Source organism: Grampus griseus (genome assembly GCF_964374135.1).
Source record: "Grampus griseus genome assembly, chromosome: 4".
NCBI lineage: Eukaryota > Metazoa > Chordata > Mammalia > Artiodactyla > Delphinidae > Grampus > Grampus griseus.
The window spans coordinates 114,381,435-114,400,092 of NC_138997.1; the positions used below are offsets into that span (position 1 = coordinate 114,381,435).

The window sequence follows — 18,658 nt, forward strand, 5'->3', positions numbered from 1 at the left end:
TTCCCAGATTTTGTGCTATTAGCTTAGTTTTTCCAACACTGCTCTATGATAACAATCCCCTCCTTTCCCTGCACTCCTGGCCCCTCACGATGTTTTATTATGGTCCTGCTGAAAGAAAAGGTGTCTGTGCATACTGTAGCTCTTCAGCTGGCGTCAGGGATTTCCCTTTGATTTGGAAAGAATAATCTTTCAAATTCCGCTATAAAATATACAGGAGGGAGAAAGATTAAGCTCCAGGAATGTGCACGGGTGTTGACATTCGTTCAGATAATGAGCTGAAGGTCATTTTTCTTTAATACCGCTCAGGTGAGTGATCAATGGCTCTAAAGTCTGCATTACCAGCCGTGCTGTTCACCACTGATTTATACAACGTGGTTTAACTTGGTCTCCATCCTTCCAGATATTCAAACGTAGCCAATATTCAGCAGGTACCTCCAAGACATCACGAGCAACTCCCCGGCCCCTTCCTTGCTCTCCCCCTGGTTCTGCCTGGAATGTTTACGGTGAATAGTCAGCTATCTCCTCCTTGGCAACCGTCCATGCTTTCCTGTAGCTGGAATTGCCCACATTCGCATTTGCAAACAGAGGCTCACTCAAGTGTTGCTAAAGGAGAGGGGTGGAGCCGAAAAGCTTTAAAAAGGAAAGGGGAGTCACTCTACTTTTCAAAAAGAGAAACCGTGTTTGGGGAGGAATCGTATGTCCATATTTCTTCTTTCAGCCTCGTGAAGGGTCGTGGTTGGAACTTTCCACCAATTCTTTCCTTTTTTTTTTCCTCTCTCTAGCCTTGGCCCTGCCGCTTTGCCTGTCACAGTGAAGTCCGCGGCAGGCCTCCAGTGCATGGCTGTTAAACTCCGCGAAATTTGTCATAAGGGTGTCAGGTATTTCTTACCGGCTTCCCAAAAACTTCGATAAAGAAATCTTTCCTTGGAGTGTCCCCTTCAGGCTGCATTTCGACGCTGTCGAGGGCAACAGGGCAGCAGAGGAAAAGATGCCCCAGGGCTGCAGGCCAACCCGGGTGGCCACGCTGGGGGTCAGACATACCCACTTTGCTCGGGCTATGCTCAAGCAGAGTCAGCTTATTTTCTATTGAGAGTTCAAGCCCGTCGAGATTATGCTGCTGTTCCTTATCATTCTGTTGCCGGTAGTTTTTAAATTTAGTTTTGTTAGCCTCTCAGCACTGCAGCGCTGGAGCTGTCCTGAAGGCTCTCCCTCGGGAAATGGGAATTCTACTTGTGTGGGTAAGTAACCCCATCAAAAGGAGTTCGCGTCTTCCCGGGAACTGCCCTCAGATACCTGTTCATTCCGTTTTGTATACTTGGGCATTTTTTTTTTTTTTTGGTTTGTCTGTGGGCGTGTATATTTGCTTCCTTTTTGTTTTCTAATGCTGGCTGTTAGAGCTAATCTGCTACTAACTATAAAAATTCATGGCTCTCAAATTGTTCTTCTGTGTGTGAGTGAATAGGTCTCATTTTTAACTAGCTGAACATTTCACAGAAACCTCCGTCTTGATTCTGACATGAGGAGTGATTAAATACTTAGTTGATTAGCTTTATACGGGAAACTGGGGAAACGGATTTTTTTTTTTTTGAGACTGTTTCTTAATCCATGAAGAAAAAAATATCTTCCTTCGGATAAATTTGTTTAAGAACTGAGAGGCTGCTAACACCCAGTGAAAAATGGGAAGGGAATTGGGCACAAAAGTGATTCTATCATTGTGAAAGTTAAGCTAAGTTTCAAGTTAAACCTCTTCCCATCCTCCCTCACTGCTGTTTCTGAAGCTCTGACGCAGCTCCAGTTTTTAGTAACAGGTGCATTGTAATTTTGGGAACTGCTAAGAAATGCTAATATGCCACAACCCCTCCCATATTAAATGGGTTTTTAATCAAGAGTGAGTGGGAATTCTACTGAATGTAAAATAGCAATCCTGAGTAAGGACTTTGCCTGAAAAAATATCTCTTCCCCCTGCCCCCTCCTCGATTCATTTAATTTAATCCTTGGGTGGGTTCCCAACCTGCTGCTCAAACAAGTTAGACATTTCCATCCATTACAGACCATGAACTGCCCTGATATTCCTTTCTTGGCATTTTGCCCTTCTGAGAAGAGGGCTAGTTCCCAAAAAGAGGTAGATTGAAGGAATACAGTAAATTTTCCAGAAGAGAAGCCTCTGGAATATAGCACGAAATAGTGGGAATAAAGGGAACACTTCTGAGGCAAACAGCTGTTGTTGGGCTCCTGTCCTGGCCATCCCGTAAAGGAAGTTACCAGTGAGGAAGTCGGGGCCCTGTCACCAGGCAGCATTTACTGGAACAGGTGAGCAGAGCCCTAGGGTACTGGAAGGAAGGACTGCGTTCTAGTTATCTCCATGTCCCCAGCACCTAGAACATTTCTGCGCTCGTAGTATATGCTCAATAAATTCTTGCTGAATGAATAGAGTGTGTTTCCCTGGTCTGCTAATCAAGGCCCTAAAGAATAGCAATGAAAAGGGAATGACAAAAGACAAAAATGACCTCATGAGCCTGTGACACAGCTGTTGGAGACATAGCTTTACACATAGTCATGTCGAGTGGACTGGACCGCTTTGGGGTGGAAGTAGTTGGCAAGTGACCAGAGTCAGGCACTGCCATCTGCATGGGATGAGGGGAGATAGTGGGAGCCACTCAAGAAGCAGAACCTGAGACAGCAAAAATAGTACGAAAATGAACTTTTACTCATGGCTTTAGAGTCCCAGGGAACAACCCGATCCCTGCTAGCAAGTGAGTCTGCACCTCAGGCTTCTTGCACCCCCACCCCCACCCCACCAGTGGCTCAGAAGTGTCTTCACTGAGGCTGGTTGAAGACATAAACTTGAAGCCCAGGATAGAGACAATGAGTTAGGGGGACTGTGTCACAGAGTGGAAGGAACAGAGGTTTTAGAAGCAAACATACCTCATTTCAAATCCATGCTACCTACTTAATACTTGATCTACAGTGGAATATTGCTGAAAAATAATAATACCCCCTTTCAGAATTGTTGTGTGGATTCCATGAGATAACACGGGAAATGCACCTGCCACGGAGGCTGGCAGATTGTGCTCAATAAACGTCCTCTGGGCTCCATATCTTGGCTAAATCTCTTTGATCAAATCCTATCACAAAATGCCTTACTTGAACACTGCAGTGACATGGCACAGACCCCACGGAGGGTGGAATGTCTGGATGCCACTTTGTGACTCTGTCTCTTTGCTCCCTTGTTCCTCGCAGGTCACAGGTTTAAAGCCCCTACTTTATACTCCGGGTCTCCTGTTAGCTACTACCTGCCTGGGTCACACCCTATGCCCCATGCGTTTCAGAGGACAGTATTTCTCCTCTGTAGATAGATATGGTACCATCATCTATTTTTCCTCTAATTAAGTTCTCCTTGCCCCTGGCACTGAGACAGACCACCTGTAGCCAGCCTGGCCCAGCAGGAAGAATGCTTTGTGGTCTGATTCAGGTACTTCATGCAATGTCGTCTTGCATGTGACTGTGAGCCAGAGAAAATAAGTGATAACAACACAGAACTGGGTTTTCTTCATTTCTTCCCTCCCCTACACCTCCTGCTTTTTTTTTTTTTTTTTAATCAACTGTGTATTCTGTTAGCTTTTGTTTGAACTACAGTACCTAAGGAGAGCAGTAAGGAAAACTGCTGGCCAGTGGCTTCTGAACTTTCAAGCCTATTTGCCCTGGAGGAGAAATAGCAGTTGAAAAGGAACTGTTCCTGTTTTATATCTGTACCTGCATTATTTATATGAACTTTCTTGGTAAATAGAGTGAAGAAGAAGTACAGGTCAAGCTTCAGAGAGCTGGCTGCAGGCTGGATCCTGGGGCACTAGTTAGCCAACTGGGGAGGTCACTTTTAGCAGCAAACAGTGAAATCACTGATTTCAGCACCGGTTAAGGCTTGGTCAGCTTCCCAGTCAAGTGCAAACCAGAGGAACTCCATGATCAAAATCTTGTTTGTTTTTTCAGCCAGAGTTATGCAAAAGCTTTTTCAAAATAGTCTAACTGCAGAGAAATTACAGGAATGATCTTTTATGCATACCATGTGAATAAAAGCATCACCTAAATACTCAGTGGTTTGTGGTCTTTGAGGGGTAGTAGAGCTCAGTGGTAAAGAGCTTAAATTTTGGAAAGTGCCTGCCTGGGTTCGAATCCCAGTTCTGCTGCTTGTGAACTGTGTGTCATTTTCCTCAGTATCAAGTGAAGATAACTACCCTCTCCTCCAAGGATTGTTGTCAGGATTGTGTTGAAGTAGTTGTTTTCAATGCTGGCTGTACATTAGAACCACCAATGGGGTTAGCATCTGGTCGGTGTGAGTGAGTCAGAGTCCCTTCTGGAGGTGGAACCTGGGCATCTTTTTCTGTTACTCTCCCTTGGTGATTTCAACAGGCATAATGGGCAGCCTGGGTTTACGGCCACTCAGTTAATACATGTAAAGTGCACAAAACAGAGCCTGGCATGTAATAAGCACTCAATAAGTCTTAGCTGCTATTAGTATTTTTATTGTTGTTAACATTATTTTATTGGTGGGAATAGTGGTAATATCTTCTAAATATGGCTTAGTTTCTTCTATAATAATTGAATTTCTTTTACACATGGAAAAATGCCACATTGAAAAACCCAATGACAGTTTTATAACATTACAATTTGTAGTCAAAATAATTTCAACATACATAACTTGTATTTCTGTGCTCAAAAGAAATGTTTATTAAAAACACAAAACTGTATCATACTGGTTTGAGTGAGTGCCCTTGCGGAACTGCAGCTCCAATATTTGCCTTTCTGTGACATCAACTGATAAAAAATTCCACTGAGTGCAAAGTAAGTCTGCTTGTTAGATTTCTTACCAGTAGTGATTTTAACAACAGCAAAAACAAGCCACTTGAAAGTATTTAAATTTCTTATGTATTTTTCCTTATGTTTGGAACCAATTTCCCTAAGATTTGTAAAGTTGTTGAGGGCATATAAAGGAATGATAAATTAGTTCTTCAAATGAATTTACATTTTTGGGCTAGTTGGGGGTTGTCCATTTTATTTGACATTCAATTTAGAAGTTGGAAGGTGAGACTTATTTGCTTATTTCAGAGTAGAGCAAATAATTTTTTCCCATCAAAAGTAAATGGACTAGTAATTTGTCTTAAGTAAATTCAGAATCTTACTTTATCATCTACAAATTTGCCTTCATAAAAAATCCATTTGAAATAATTCCTTGTATAGAATAAATGGTTGGGCCTTTTTTTTTTAAAACATCAGTAGTCTCCAAACTCCATTCCATCTGTAAAAAAAAGTTAAAATGTGGACATACGTTCCCAAAACACATGTTTATTTATCAGTTACTTACATAATATATATACTGATATTGTGAACATTATACAACACATAACATTTCTAACATTTTCTTTCCACACAATAATGAACCATCTTACAATCTCGAAGTGGTTACACATCCTACTTGGGAGAGACTGTTTCAGAGAACTAGTAAAATGATGGAATAAATGCTTCATCCTTCTTCCTTATTAGCTCAGCTCCTTTCACTTAAGTATGAAGAGAAAAGCAAAAAGGTTGCTAAGTTTTTTATAAAGTAAAGGGGAATTATTTATAGTGAATGACTTTTTTCAGAATATGTAATTGTAGAAATAAAAATTGATCTCCCCGGTTGGTTAACTTAGCGCCCCAGGATCCCTCCTGAAGTAGGGTTGTGCTGAAATTCTGCCATAAGGGCCAGAAGAACAGAACACATCCCTAAGAATGGGTTGGAGTTTCATAAATTCTAAAGCTCTATGGCCTGCTGGGGTCATAGTATCTTAGGATTTTTAAATAAAAATGGTCTGTGTCTCCATCTCATGTTCTGGAGAAACTCATTGTCTCCCTCCTCTATCCTGGAGGATTGCTGGGCGGGGACGGTGATGTGGAAGGAAAGGCTCTGTGTCCATTTGGTCCTTCCACTGAATTATTGACTACTGTGTGCCTTGCTTCCCTCACGCGCTGTCCCTTTCCCACACTCCATTACCTCACACCCACACCACCCTGTTTCACTTCTCAAAAGAGCCAGTGCCTTGGGCTGTGAGGGTACAAACTTTAACTGAAGGCTTGTGGCAAAAAAAAAGTTATGGTCAGGGCTTCCCTGATGGCGCAGTGGGTGAGAGTCCGCCTGCCGACGCAGGGGACACGGGTTCGTGCCCCGGTCTGGGAAGATCCCACATGCCGCGGAGCGGCTGGGCCCGTGAGCCATGGCCGCTGAGCCTGCGCGTCCGGAGCCTGTGCGCCGCAACGGGAAAGGCCGCGACAGTGAGAGGCCCGCGTACTGCAAAAAAAAAAAAAAAGTCATGGTCACATCCTGATCCAGCACATCAAACAACTAGAACAAAATGTTTTTCATTCTTGTACTTAAAAGTTAAGTAATTGTTTTGTGTGGAAAAGCCTTACCCACCATCCTCTCTTGAGCGCCAGCTTCTCGCCACATTTAGCCACCCCTGTTTCTCAGTGACCTTGATCTACACCTAGTCCTCTTTTTCTCGGCCTCCTTCATCTGTTTCAGGCAACCACTGTAGATTTATTCCTCCTCCAATTCTGTTTGCTTGATCATATCCTAGGCCTCTCTTTATAAATAATAATTTAAAAACCTTAAAAAATTTCTAAATAGTACACTGGAGTGTTTTAGTAAAAACAAAACAGTTGTTTCTCAGAAGAGAAATTCTGGCCACAGGTGAAACCAATCTTTTCGCTTGTCTTTCCACAATGGGGGAGTGTTATGTTTGAGACAGAAGAGAAGACCAGGTTGTGTCAATGTCACGTGAAGCGGAGACTTTTCCTGAACTCTCAGGCTAGGAAGGGGCTGCGGAGTTCCAGGGTTAGGGGAGCCGTTTCTCTGGCCCGGTGGACACAGGTCAGAAGTGAGGTGGGGCACTGCCTTGAAAAGAGGCCTTCATAAGTCTGGTCTTGGCCAGCCATTGTAAGGTGGGTTGTTCTTCTTTTCTATTAATCACTAGTCATTAAAGAAGATCTGATTAAAAGTTAAAGATTGATCTCACTTGTGCTGAGGAAAATGCGCAAAAGGCCAGTCCCATGTTTCAGGTGAAATGGTAGAATGAGTGGCGGGTAGGAGGGACTGTCTTCCACAAGCGCCGTGACTCCACAGTGATGTGGCCGGAATGGGAGGAGGACGGATGAGAGCCACCAGTGGGTGAAGATGAGAGAGGCAGAATATTCCCCAGTCAGTGGTCTGCTGTTAGGAGAATCAAATTGTTTGGATTACGAAGCAATTACGATGTCTCCTCTCATTTTTATCATTGACCCGTAGATTCTATTGTACTAATTTATTTAGATTAATTTATATATTGTCTCTTAATCCAGACGCTTAAAAAATCAAACATTAGACCTCAGATGAAAGGAAACAAAAATTCCTTACCTGGGAAACTCGTCTTCTAAAATCTGTTCAACATTCTTAACCTTTTAGTCACTTTGATTATAGTGGAGAAAAATCAGAAAAGAAACTAGTGACTTTCCAATATGTGTAAATTGCCTGATCTAAGATATTTCAGCAATTACTTTAATGAAATAGTTTTGCAAACCTGTTCTGAGGAAAAAAATTAAAGACTCAGTAGCTAGCTGCAATAGCTGGAGAACTTTTTCAGAATGTCCAGGTCAGTTTTAAACAATGTACTTTCTTTCAAGGAATTTCTCAGTATTTTTCAAGAAATTCTCAAATTCCACAAAGCAGTTTAGTTAAGTTTTAGTAGTAACTCCAAATTTGAGCAATCCTAGAGCTAGGGGAACAAAATGTTAGTTTCACTGTGTTATAGTTTCTAATGTTAGAATTAACTTTAAGAAAGAACCAGGAACAAAAACAACAACAGCAACAAAGAAAACCTTGAGCATTGAAACATAATTGTCCCCAGTGTCTATTTACTTCTTGCCTACAGGTGAATACTTTCATCTAGAATGCTAATACTACTCACCCTGAAGGGAGTATTACCTGGATATTAGGTGAACCAGGAATGCAGATTTATTTTGTAGGGATTCTTTATTAACAATAATGTTAATACAAATATTAGCTTTGCATACCATCACTCCAGTCATGTCCCCAGCTGTCCCATTTGCTGGGACCCACAACAAGAAGATGACTGAGATCCAGGCCTGAAAGGATGTGTAATGTTTTTGTCAGGTGTAGAAGAAGAAAAAATTACATTACACAGAGGAGACCTTTATACTTCTTGAAAGATCTAGCCATATCTGAAAACACATTGTATTTTATATGGCGGATGTAACTAACCTCTGAGGGCGGTTGTGGAATAATACATGTAAATACACGTATGTCTTTCTTTAGGAGATCTTTTCCTTAACGTCATCATTCAAAAGTTTCCTTTGATGCTGGAAATTAGTTAATGTATAAGAACTGCAGTCATTTTAGCCAAATGCAAAGCAGGAACTTCTGCTCTCATCACCTCTTGACCTTTCTAAGTCTGAAGTTTGAATTGGTGTGTGCATCTCTTTTCACTTATGACCTTGATTTTCATATTCTCCTAAGCCTGGCCATGCTAATGTGTTTGGATTTCCCAAGTATTTCCCAGGATACTTAGTACACTGGAGTTTGTGTGAGAATGACAGTGATTCATGGTGGGCACTGATTTATTTGCAAAGTACCCTCCAGTATAGGATAGACGAAGCCTTTCAGAGAAAGGCACTACCTTCTTCCTCCATTCCGAGACACCTATCAGGGTGCTACGGACTAGCTTTGTGTGTAGTAAGTGGATTTCATTCATGGGGTGGTTCTTTTTGTGGGTAGTTTGTTGCTAGGATACACAGACAGTCCTAACAACTTCATGGCAGCTGTCTTGTTCTTTAGCACATGGTGTGTCTGTTGAGAAATAGTATTTTATTTTGTTCACTTCAGTGCTTTTCTGGTTAAAATTTCAGAAGCTTGAAGAAGGATCTTTCTTCTTCCATAAACTATCCTTGTATAAACAGGCCAAAGATGGAAGACCCCATCAAACTCAACACTGTCATAATATATGGCTGTTGACACGAATCCTCTCATTTTGGGTCCTTCCCTTATGAGGTTTCAAAACATGCCTAGAGGTAGAAGCTACCAGGGCTCTTCTGGTGTTTTTTTTCCTTCCCCCTGAAGCATGCAATTGTTCTGTTTACTACAGGAATTTAATCTTTCCTTGGTTTGCAAGGAAATTGCAAAGGTTACTATCATTAATGTTAATTTACCCGGTGTGTGGAAATGTATATCTTTTAGATTGAGGCAATGTTGTTGAGAATTTTAAAAGCTCTAAGTGGATCAAAAGTCTTATTATGTTTTGGGAAACATTTGAAAAAGTTTCTGAAAGTTTTATATTTCTTGGCTATTCTAATGAGTCATGGCAAAAATTTCATGTAAGAGGAAAAAAATAAGGTATGTGAAGAAAACTTTCCATCGTGAATCTTAATGCATTTGAAAAGTACCCAGTAATGCTCATGAGAGGTTGATTGGAGACTGTCTTTCAACATTGATGTGTTATCTTCTGGAACAGAAAGCTAAACAGAAGCACCTTCTGCATGGATATCCGTCTTTAATGCACACTGTGTTGATGCATATAAAATGACCGGGTTTTATTCCTTCCAATAGACAGAATAAAATGCCATTTTTCAAACAGAGGATATATTTTTAGACAGAGTGAATTGTGGTTGGTGCTTTACACGAGTGGACTGATCTTGTCCCAGGAAAAACTGGAGCTGTTTTGGACAGGTGGTAGTTCCAGTGTCGCACTTGCTCGTTGCCTTGCTTTGCATGAAGGAGTCCTCTCACGCCTAGTCAGTGCACTATGCATGGCAGGTTCTGATAGGCTGAAATGGACAAGGTCCAATTATGTGGCTGATATGAGCTGCTAATACTTACCTCACAGGATTGTCATGAAGACTAAATAAATTAATTCATGTGAGGTGCTTAGGATCTTGCCTGACACACGGTGAGTTCTCAGTAAGTATTAGCTATTGCTCTACCAAATACCATAGCTAAGACATATTAGCAACACCTTTGCTTTGTGTAATTTTTCTAATACCTGTTTCTTAAGATTGTCAGCAGTTCTTAGAGAATCTGAAGTTGTTTTCTTGGCATGAGGCAGGTCCTAACAATCATCTAGGGTATTCTCTGTGACTTGTTACTATCCTTGATGATAAAGTATGGTACAGAATCCCCAATTAATTAATTTTTCTAAGTAATTATTCTTAGGGTTTGTCCCATTTGCCTTCAACATTCCAAGAAACTTATATGAAGTATTTTTCTCTGTATTTATACAGCAATGCCTACAGCTAGGGCCCAGAAATCAGCACTGGTCAGGGTGGTATAATAAGAACAATGGAATTAGACTCAGGAAACATCTGAGTTCCAATACTTCATTTTCTTTTCTTTCCGTCTGTTCCTCTAGAAACATTCAGAATTCAGTATCTATAGGCGAATATTTGTTTAGCCTTGCAATATGAGGAACATGATTGTAAAGGTAGGAAAAGGAGAAGGTAATTGTGTTAGTTATAAATGAGACCAACACCAAATTTTGTACATTTAATAAAATTTTTACAGATTTAATCAATTGATTAATTTTGTAGACTTCTTTCAGAGAGTTGAGCTTTTGGTGTCACTTGGGGCAGGTTGTTTGCTTTAGGTTATTGTTTTATTTCCTTTATTAGAGCTCATAATGACACACTATTGATTTGGTACTTGAAGTTTAGAGAAGCAGAGAGATGGAAACATTTCACAGAAAATAGGGGTTAAGATGAATAACATCTATTTATGAATTTACCACAAGCTTAGGATTCTTTCAAAAATGCGGCAAACAAGGAAACTATTGAATTCTATAAGACAGGCGGGTTAGGAATTGATAAATGTTAGATTAGAAAGGACCTTCAAAATCATCTAGCCCAACTGCCTCATGTTACAGATGAGAGGTTGAAATCCAGAGGGATGAAGTAACTCACCAGGTTCCTAAGAGAACTGGAATTCAGGACCCTCAACTCATTTTACAATATATACCAAGCACATGTTACCTCCCTCAATTGATGTTGAAAACCCACCAATGTAATGATTTTATTACTTCTTTCGATTGAAAAGTATTAATAATGTTAAGTTAGTGTGGGGAAAGTCTCTTACTAGCTCTCTATGTTGAAAGCACTTTGAAAGTAGGACTGAGATTTCCTTTTATAAATACACCAATTATACCGATGAGTTCATTCAAATCAATTCAACAAATATTTATTGAACATCAGTTATGTGTTTGGACTGACAGTGATGACATCACTGGTCCAGATGCCCAGGGTATCCTGAGGAACAGTGAGGTTCTCAGCTTAGAGGGGGAGGTGTGGGTGGGCTGCAGTTTACCTGATGCCTTATGGACCATATTAGTTGGTTTTATCAAAGCTAACTCTTACAAAATCTAACAAGTGACTTAAAAACCCTCCTGCAGAGGAGGTAAAGATGGCAGACAATGCTAATAATGCAAAGCCCAAGAAGATAATGAGGAAAGAACAGCGCTGACCCCTTATTCTTAGAATGAGCTCTTTGTTGGCTGCATAAGGGATAAGAACATTCAGATCTGACAAAAAGGAGAAATTAACAAGAAGGAAGCCTGAGAAATGGACTTATGCTTACTACTATGATTAGTGATAAATCTCGAAACAAGCAAAAATTTGCCTCAAAATGTTATAGCTAATGAAGCCATCAGGACAAGTAAGATGTTTAAGAGTAAGTATCCAGGGCTTCCCTGGTGGCGCAGTGGTTGAATCCGCCTGCCGATGCAGGGGACGCGGGTTCGTGCCCCGGTCCGGGAAGATCCCACATGCCGCGGAGCGGCTGGGCCCGCGAGCCATGGCTGTGGAGCCTGTGCTCCGCAACGGGAGAGGCCCCAACAGTGAGAGGCCCGCGTACCGCAAAAAAACAAACAAACAAAAGAATTAGTATCCAGAATGTGATACAGAATGTGATACTTTATGATTTTCACAGTTGTGTTCAAAGTTATGATATGCAAGACTACATACCGTAAGCTTACTGATAAAAAGTTAGAAGGCTCCCTTGAGGTTTCTGACATTACAGCAAAAATGGTAAAGCCTCTATACGTTGAAATATGCAATAACAAAACTTTTGTGACTGTTGCCTAAGTTTTTCAGTCATTAGGGCTAATGTGGTCTCTGGAAACAGGAGTTATAATCATCAATGTAAAAATAAACTCCCCTCACAAGTCTGGACTGCCCAAGGGAAAAGAAAAAAAAAGGTAAAGCCTCACACTATTAGTGAAATACTTGTCTTCCTCTTCCCTGCTGTGGTAAAACATGCCTAAAGTAATACATGGAAAACCACATGGCGACAGATTAAATGTGTTCTTCTGTCAGCAAATACTACTGAAAACTTCACAGAAGGCATTACTGAAATTTTAAAGAAGTAAGTATTAGAAAAATTATACAGTTTGAGTGAGAGTAAAGGTGTTTCTACTATATCTCAGCTTATGGTATTTTCTAGAGACAAAGAGTGAACATTTATTGAGAACTCACTATATGTAAGGGAAAATTCTAAGGTCTTGGCATGAATTTATTTAGTCTTCATAATAATCCTATGAAGTTCTATTACCATTTCCATTTCCAAGATGAAGGAACCTATGCACAGAGAGGTTAAATAATGAGCTGAAAGTCACACAGCTATTATAATTAATAGTGGAGCCAATAAAGAGTCACCATGGGTATTCTGTCTCCAGTGCCAGTGATCTTAGCCGCTCTTGTATTTGCCTCTCTGTTTCAACAATGAAATGCACAAAGAACTGAGATACTTTTTTATAAGCCAATAAAAGAAAGATGCATCAGAGAAGAAATTTTCTCAGTAGTCAATGACTTCTTTATATATTAACAAATATATTGTGAAAAAAAATAGTACGCATGTACTCAGTGGCAATGGAGCCACTGCATTTACTGCAACATCAACAAAAAGCGTTCTTGGGTGAGATGACAGTATAGTCTCCACAGTTTCACAGGGAATCAGGGCAGCACAATCACTGAAACTGGAATTGCACAAAGTGCAGTGGGGCATCACTGATGTCATTATTTCTATAAAAACAAGACTAAACTAGATTCTTTGTAATACTTTGTGTTGAATGGGGAGTAACCATGAAAATATTTGTCCCACATGCTTCCTGCAGAGTATCTGGAAGCAAAGCACTTATGACAATGATCAAATGTTACATATTTTTCTTTTTAAAAAGGGACAAGTTTTTCAAATTTTTTTACCTTTTCTGTGATGATAAATTGGTGTCAGTGGTATGCTACTCAAAAAGTAACTAAAACAACAGAACTTTATCCCTTCCAGTTAAAGGTGACAGTCTAACAACGAGTTAGAAAGTGACTTGCTGATTGTAGGAAATTTATGATGAAGAGAGTGGTTTGAAAACTGATGATGTTGGGAATGTTTCTATTGTCATGTGATTTGGTTGTTGAATCAATGTCAGTATGTCACTTATTAAAAACTCTCTCATCTACCTCAGGGCCTTTGCACTGGCTCTTCTTTCTGGTTGGAAGGCTCTTACCCCACATATCTACTTGGCCCACCCTGCTCTTCTGTCTTTTCTTAAGGTCACTTCCCCCATGAGGCCTTCTCTGACCACAGTTCTAACCTGCTCCACCCATCCTGTTACTGCCCACCCCTCTTTTTCTTTTTCTTTCTTTTTTTCTTCTGTGACACCTATCTGACCTCTGGTACACAGTACAATTTACTGCTTTACTCTGAAAAAACAAGAAAACAAAACAAAACAAAAAAACTCTCATGTCTGCATTCTTAAAAAAAATTCCTGTAAAGAGTTTTCCAAACTGTTTTTAAAAACTTCTAAATTAAGAATTTTTGTCCTTTCAATTCCACTTGCTAAAAATATAAAATGCAACACCTGGTTAGTTTGCATTTACTGATTAAAATACAGGAAGGCAGAATTTTGCTAGTCTAATTCAATAAAATTTGTGAATAATTGATAGATGTAATTAAAAAGTATATTCTGTGATTTTGTAAATATAGCCAATGAAGCATTTCTTGTATTTGATATAGATATAATTGTGAAATATCTATTTCGTCATGACAGTTATCAAAGACTAAATATCAAAACATATTGAACTTTAAACCAAATTTTTGAATTCCTATATTAAATTCAATCTTTTCAATAGATGCAAATGAACGTTGCATAAACTCATTTTTTTTTTTTATTTTTTTTTATTTTGCGGTACGCAGACCTCTCACTGCTGTGGCCTCTACCGTTGCGGAGCACAGGCTCTGGATGCGCAGGCTCAGCGGCCATGGCTCACGGGCCCAGCTGCTCCGTGGCACGTGGGATCTTCCCGGACTGGGGCACGAACCCGTGTCCCCTGCATTGGCAGGTGGACTCTCAACCACTGCACCACCAGGGAAGCCCCTGCATAGACTCAATTTTTCACATGCAGAGGGACTTTTGGGGCTGTGTGACATCTGCAACTGGAAATGTCCAGCAGAAAGTAGAAAATACAGAGGCAAAACTCAGAGGACAGGTCAAGATAGTGATTTCCGTGTGTGTGTGTGTGTGTGTGTGTGTGTTTGTGAGAAACATCTGGAAAAAACTTTTAATGTTGGAGAATGCATTTTAGTATGGTAACATTAATCTTTAAATAAAATTGAGCATAATTCATGCTGACAAGCTGAGGGATAAACATGCTTACTTAAGATGAAGGATTACCTACAGCACAGGAACCTTTTGACAGCATTCACTGTGCTGCAAAACTGCATTATTATGAGTTTTTAAAAAGTTGTAGTGAGGAATTCCCTGGCACTCCACTTTCACTGCAGAGGGCACGGGTTCGATGCCTGGTCGGGGAACTAAGATCCCATGTACAGCACGGCCAAAAAAAAAAAAAAGTAATAGTGAGCTGTGGTATAAGCTGAGTGATAGACACATAAATTAATGGAACAGACTAGAAAGTCCAGAAATAGACTTACATAAATATGGTCATTTGATCTTTGACAAAGGTGCAAAAGCAATTCAATAGAGAAAGGATAGTCTTTTCAACGTATGATGTTGGATCAATTAGACATCGACGAGCAAAATAATCTCAACCTAAACCACACACCTTATACAAAGATTAACTCAAAATAGATTATAGATCTAAATTTAAGATGTAAAAGTTTAAAGCTTTTAGGAGAAAACATAGAAATCTTTATGTCCTGGAGTTGAGTTCTTAGAAATGACACCAAAAGCATGATATACAAAGGAAAAAAATTATAACTTGTTCCTCATCAAAACTGAAACTTTTGCTCTGCCATAGACAATGTCAAGAGGATGAAAACACAAGCTGTGTGCTGGAAGAAAACATTTGCAAAACAGGTATCTGACAAAGGACTTGTATCCAACATATATTTTTTAGAAACCTTTCAAATGCAATAATAAGAAAATAAATAACCTAGTTTAAAATGGGCAAAGGATTTAAACAGATATATTCAACAATAGGATATAAAGATAGTAAATAAATCCAAGAAAAGATGTTCACCATTGTTAACTGTTTTAGGCTGAATATGGCCCCCAAATATATCTATGTCTTAATTCCTGGACCTTGTGAATGTGACCTTACATGGCAAAAGAGACTTCACAAATGTGATCTTGAAATGGGGTGATTATCCTGGATTATCTAGGTGGATCCTAAATGTACTCACCAGCATCCTTAAGAGAGGGAGGCCAGAATGTCAAAGGAGAAGGAAGACGATGGAAACAGAGACATTTGAAGATGATACACTGCTGGCTTTGAAGATGGAGAAAAGGAAGCCATGAGTCAAGGAGCCCAGGGAATACATTATATATGGAATGCAACATATTATAGAATTAGATATAAAAATATCCAGGTGATGTAATTATAGGAATCCACTGAAAGAGACCCAATTTCTAATTAGTTCCTGGAGCATGGATGGATGCAGAGAATCCAGCCTTTTGGTCAGCTTCCTGAAGTGGGTTCCTTGACGGAGCTGAACTACAAGATGCTAAACAATGAGTTCCTGATGAATTCAGTCTGGGATAAGCATGATGTTTAAAAGCTAAATCTGTGATCGGAAAGACATGGCTTTAAATCCCCAGTTGGTTATTTATTGGACATGTGACTTGTAGCAAGTTAATGGCTCTAAACTTCAGTTTCTTCTTCTGTAAAATGAAGATGCCGGGAGCATCTACCTCCTAACGTTACCCAATTAAATCAAATAATGCATTTAATGTGCTACCCCCAGAGATAACACTCAAGATGTTGGCTGTTACTATTCTGATGGTATTTACCACCCACCTTCTTGGAGAATCAAAGTGTGTAATAGCACATTAAAGACTCTGAGTGGCTCTGTTGAAAAGAACGATTTTCTAGAACTTGCTAGCCTCAGGTACTACCCTGAGCACCTGGTAATGGATTCTCTTTAGCTTGATAATGAGAATGTGGCTGAGGGTCAGGAAGGGGCTATTTTTTGCTCCAGATGACTCATTTCTACCACCACTCAGCGACTAGGGTGGCAATCTTCACATTTTTCAGAGCTTTCCTTACAGAATTAAGGTTTTGTAACTGAGCAGGACCCTATGGGGCCGTCCCATGACAGACCCCTCCCCCCTCCCCTCTGCTTCAGCTCCTCTTTGCAGGACCTAGATAACAGTATTGGATGCACATTTCCTGAGTTGTTTTACAGATGCTAATACCCCCACCAAATGGAAGCAATTAACTACTTGATGACCGTGAGCACACAGCACTGACCCCAACACACACCTGTTGGAGCCTAAGGTTGAATATCGTTAACCCCTGTGACGCCGCCCTGTTACCTCGCCATCAACCAATCACAGAATTGTGCGCGAGCTGATCACACAGCCTGGGATGCCATTCCCTCACCTTCCTTTAAGAATGCTTTGCTGTAACCCATGGGGGAGTCCAAGGTTTCTGAGCACTAGCTGTCCTGGACTCCTTGTATGACTCCCTACAATAAACGCTGCACTTTCCTTCAAATCACAACCTGGTGTCTGTAGATTGGCTTTACTGTGCACAGGGCAAGAGGACCCAATTTTGGTTTGGTAGCAGTTTAAGTTCACATCTCCTGGCTCACCTTTCTAGATGTATTATTTCTTATTTAAAAAAAAATTATTGATGTAGAGTCGATTTACAATGTTGTGTTAATTTCTGCTGTACAGCAAAGTGATTCACTTATACATATATATATATATTTTTTCATATTCTTTTCCATTATGGTTTACCACAGGATATTGAATATAGTTCCCTGTGCTATACAGTAGGGCCCTGTTGTTTATCCATCCTATATATAATAGTTTGCATCTGTTAATCCCAAACTCCCAATTGTTCCCTCCTCCCTGGCCCCCTGCCTCTTGGCAACCACAAGCCTGTTCTCTATGTGAGTCTGTTTCTGTTTCATAGATATGTTCATTTGTGTAGTATTTGAGATTCCACATATAAGTGATGTCATATGGTATTTGTCTTTCTCTTTCAGACTTACTTTGCTTAGTATGATAATCTCTGGGTTCATCCATTTTGCTGCAAATGGCATGATTTCATTTTTTTATGGCTAATATTCCATTGTATATATGTACCACATCTTCTTTATCCATTTATCTGTTGATAGACATTTAGGTTGTTTCCATGTCTTGGTTATTGTGAATAGTGCTGCTATGAACATAGGGGTGCATGTAGCTTTTTGAATTATAGACTTGTGTGGATATATGCCCAAGAGTGGGATTGCTGGATCATATGGTAATTCTATTTCTAGTTTTCTGAGGAACCTCCATACTGTTCTCCATAGTGGCTGCACCAACTTACATTCCCACCACCAGTGTAGGAGGGTTGCCTTTTCGCCATACCCTCTCCAGAATTTGTTATTTGCAGACTTTTTTTTTTTTAGTTTCTGCTTTATAACAAAGTGAATCAGCTATACATATACATATATCCCCATATCTCCTCCCTCTTGCGTCTCCCTCCCACGCTCCCTATCCCACCCCTCTAGGTGGTCACAAAGCACCGAGCTGATCTCCTTGTGCTATGCGGCTGCTTCCCACTAGCTATCTATTTTACATTTGGTAGTGTATATAAGTCCATGCCACTCTCTCACTTTGTCCCAGCTTACCCTTCCCCTCAAATCCATTCTCTACATCTGTGTCTTTATTCCTGTCCTGCCCCTAGGTTCTTCAGAACCTTTTTTGGGTTTTTTTTTTAGATTCTATATACATGTGTTAGCATACAGTATTTGTTTTTCTCTTTCTGACTTACTTCACTTTGTATGACAGACTCTAGGTCCATCCACCTCACTACAAATAAATAAAGTTCATTTCTTTTTTTATGGCTGAGTAATATTCTATTGTATATATGTGCCACATCTTCTTTATCCATTCATCTGTTGATGGACATTTAGGTTACTTCCATGTTCTGGCTATTGTAAATAGAGCTGCAATGAACATTGTGGTACATGACTCTTTTTGAATTATGGTTTTCTCAGTGTATATGCCCAGTAGTGGGATGGCTGGGTCGTATGGTAGTTCTGTTTTTAGTTTTTTTAAGGACCCTCCATACTGTTCTGCATAGTGGCTGTATCAATTTACATTCCCACCATGAGTGCAACAGGGTTCCCTTTTCTCTACACCCT

At 40.1% G+C, this 18,658-nt stretch overlaps 1 protein-coding gene across 1 annotated transcript in view; it reads left to right on the forward strand.

The window, feature by feature from the left end:
- Positions 1 to 1,111: 1,111 nt before the first annotated feature.
- The window catches only part of EGF (epidermal growth factor), a gene marked incomplete at its 5' end in the record, with an annotated part of 93,001 nt that continues 75,454 nt past the window's right edge, over positions 1,112 to 18,658 (forward strand). Inside the window, one exon of the mRNA XM_082653868.1 lies at positions 1,112 to 1,238. Coding sequence (XP_082509994.1) covers positions 1,112 to 1,238 — 127 coding nt within the window. The remainder of the gene's footprint in view (positions 1,239 to 18,658) is intronic.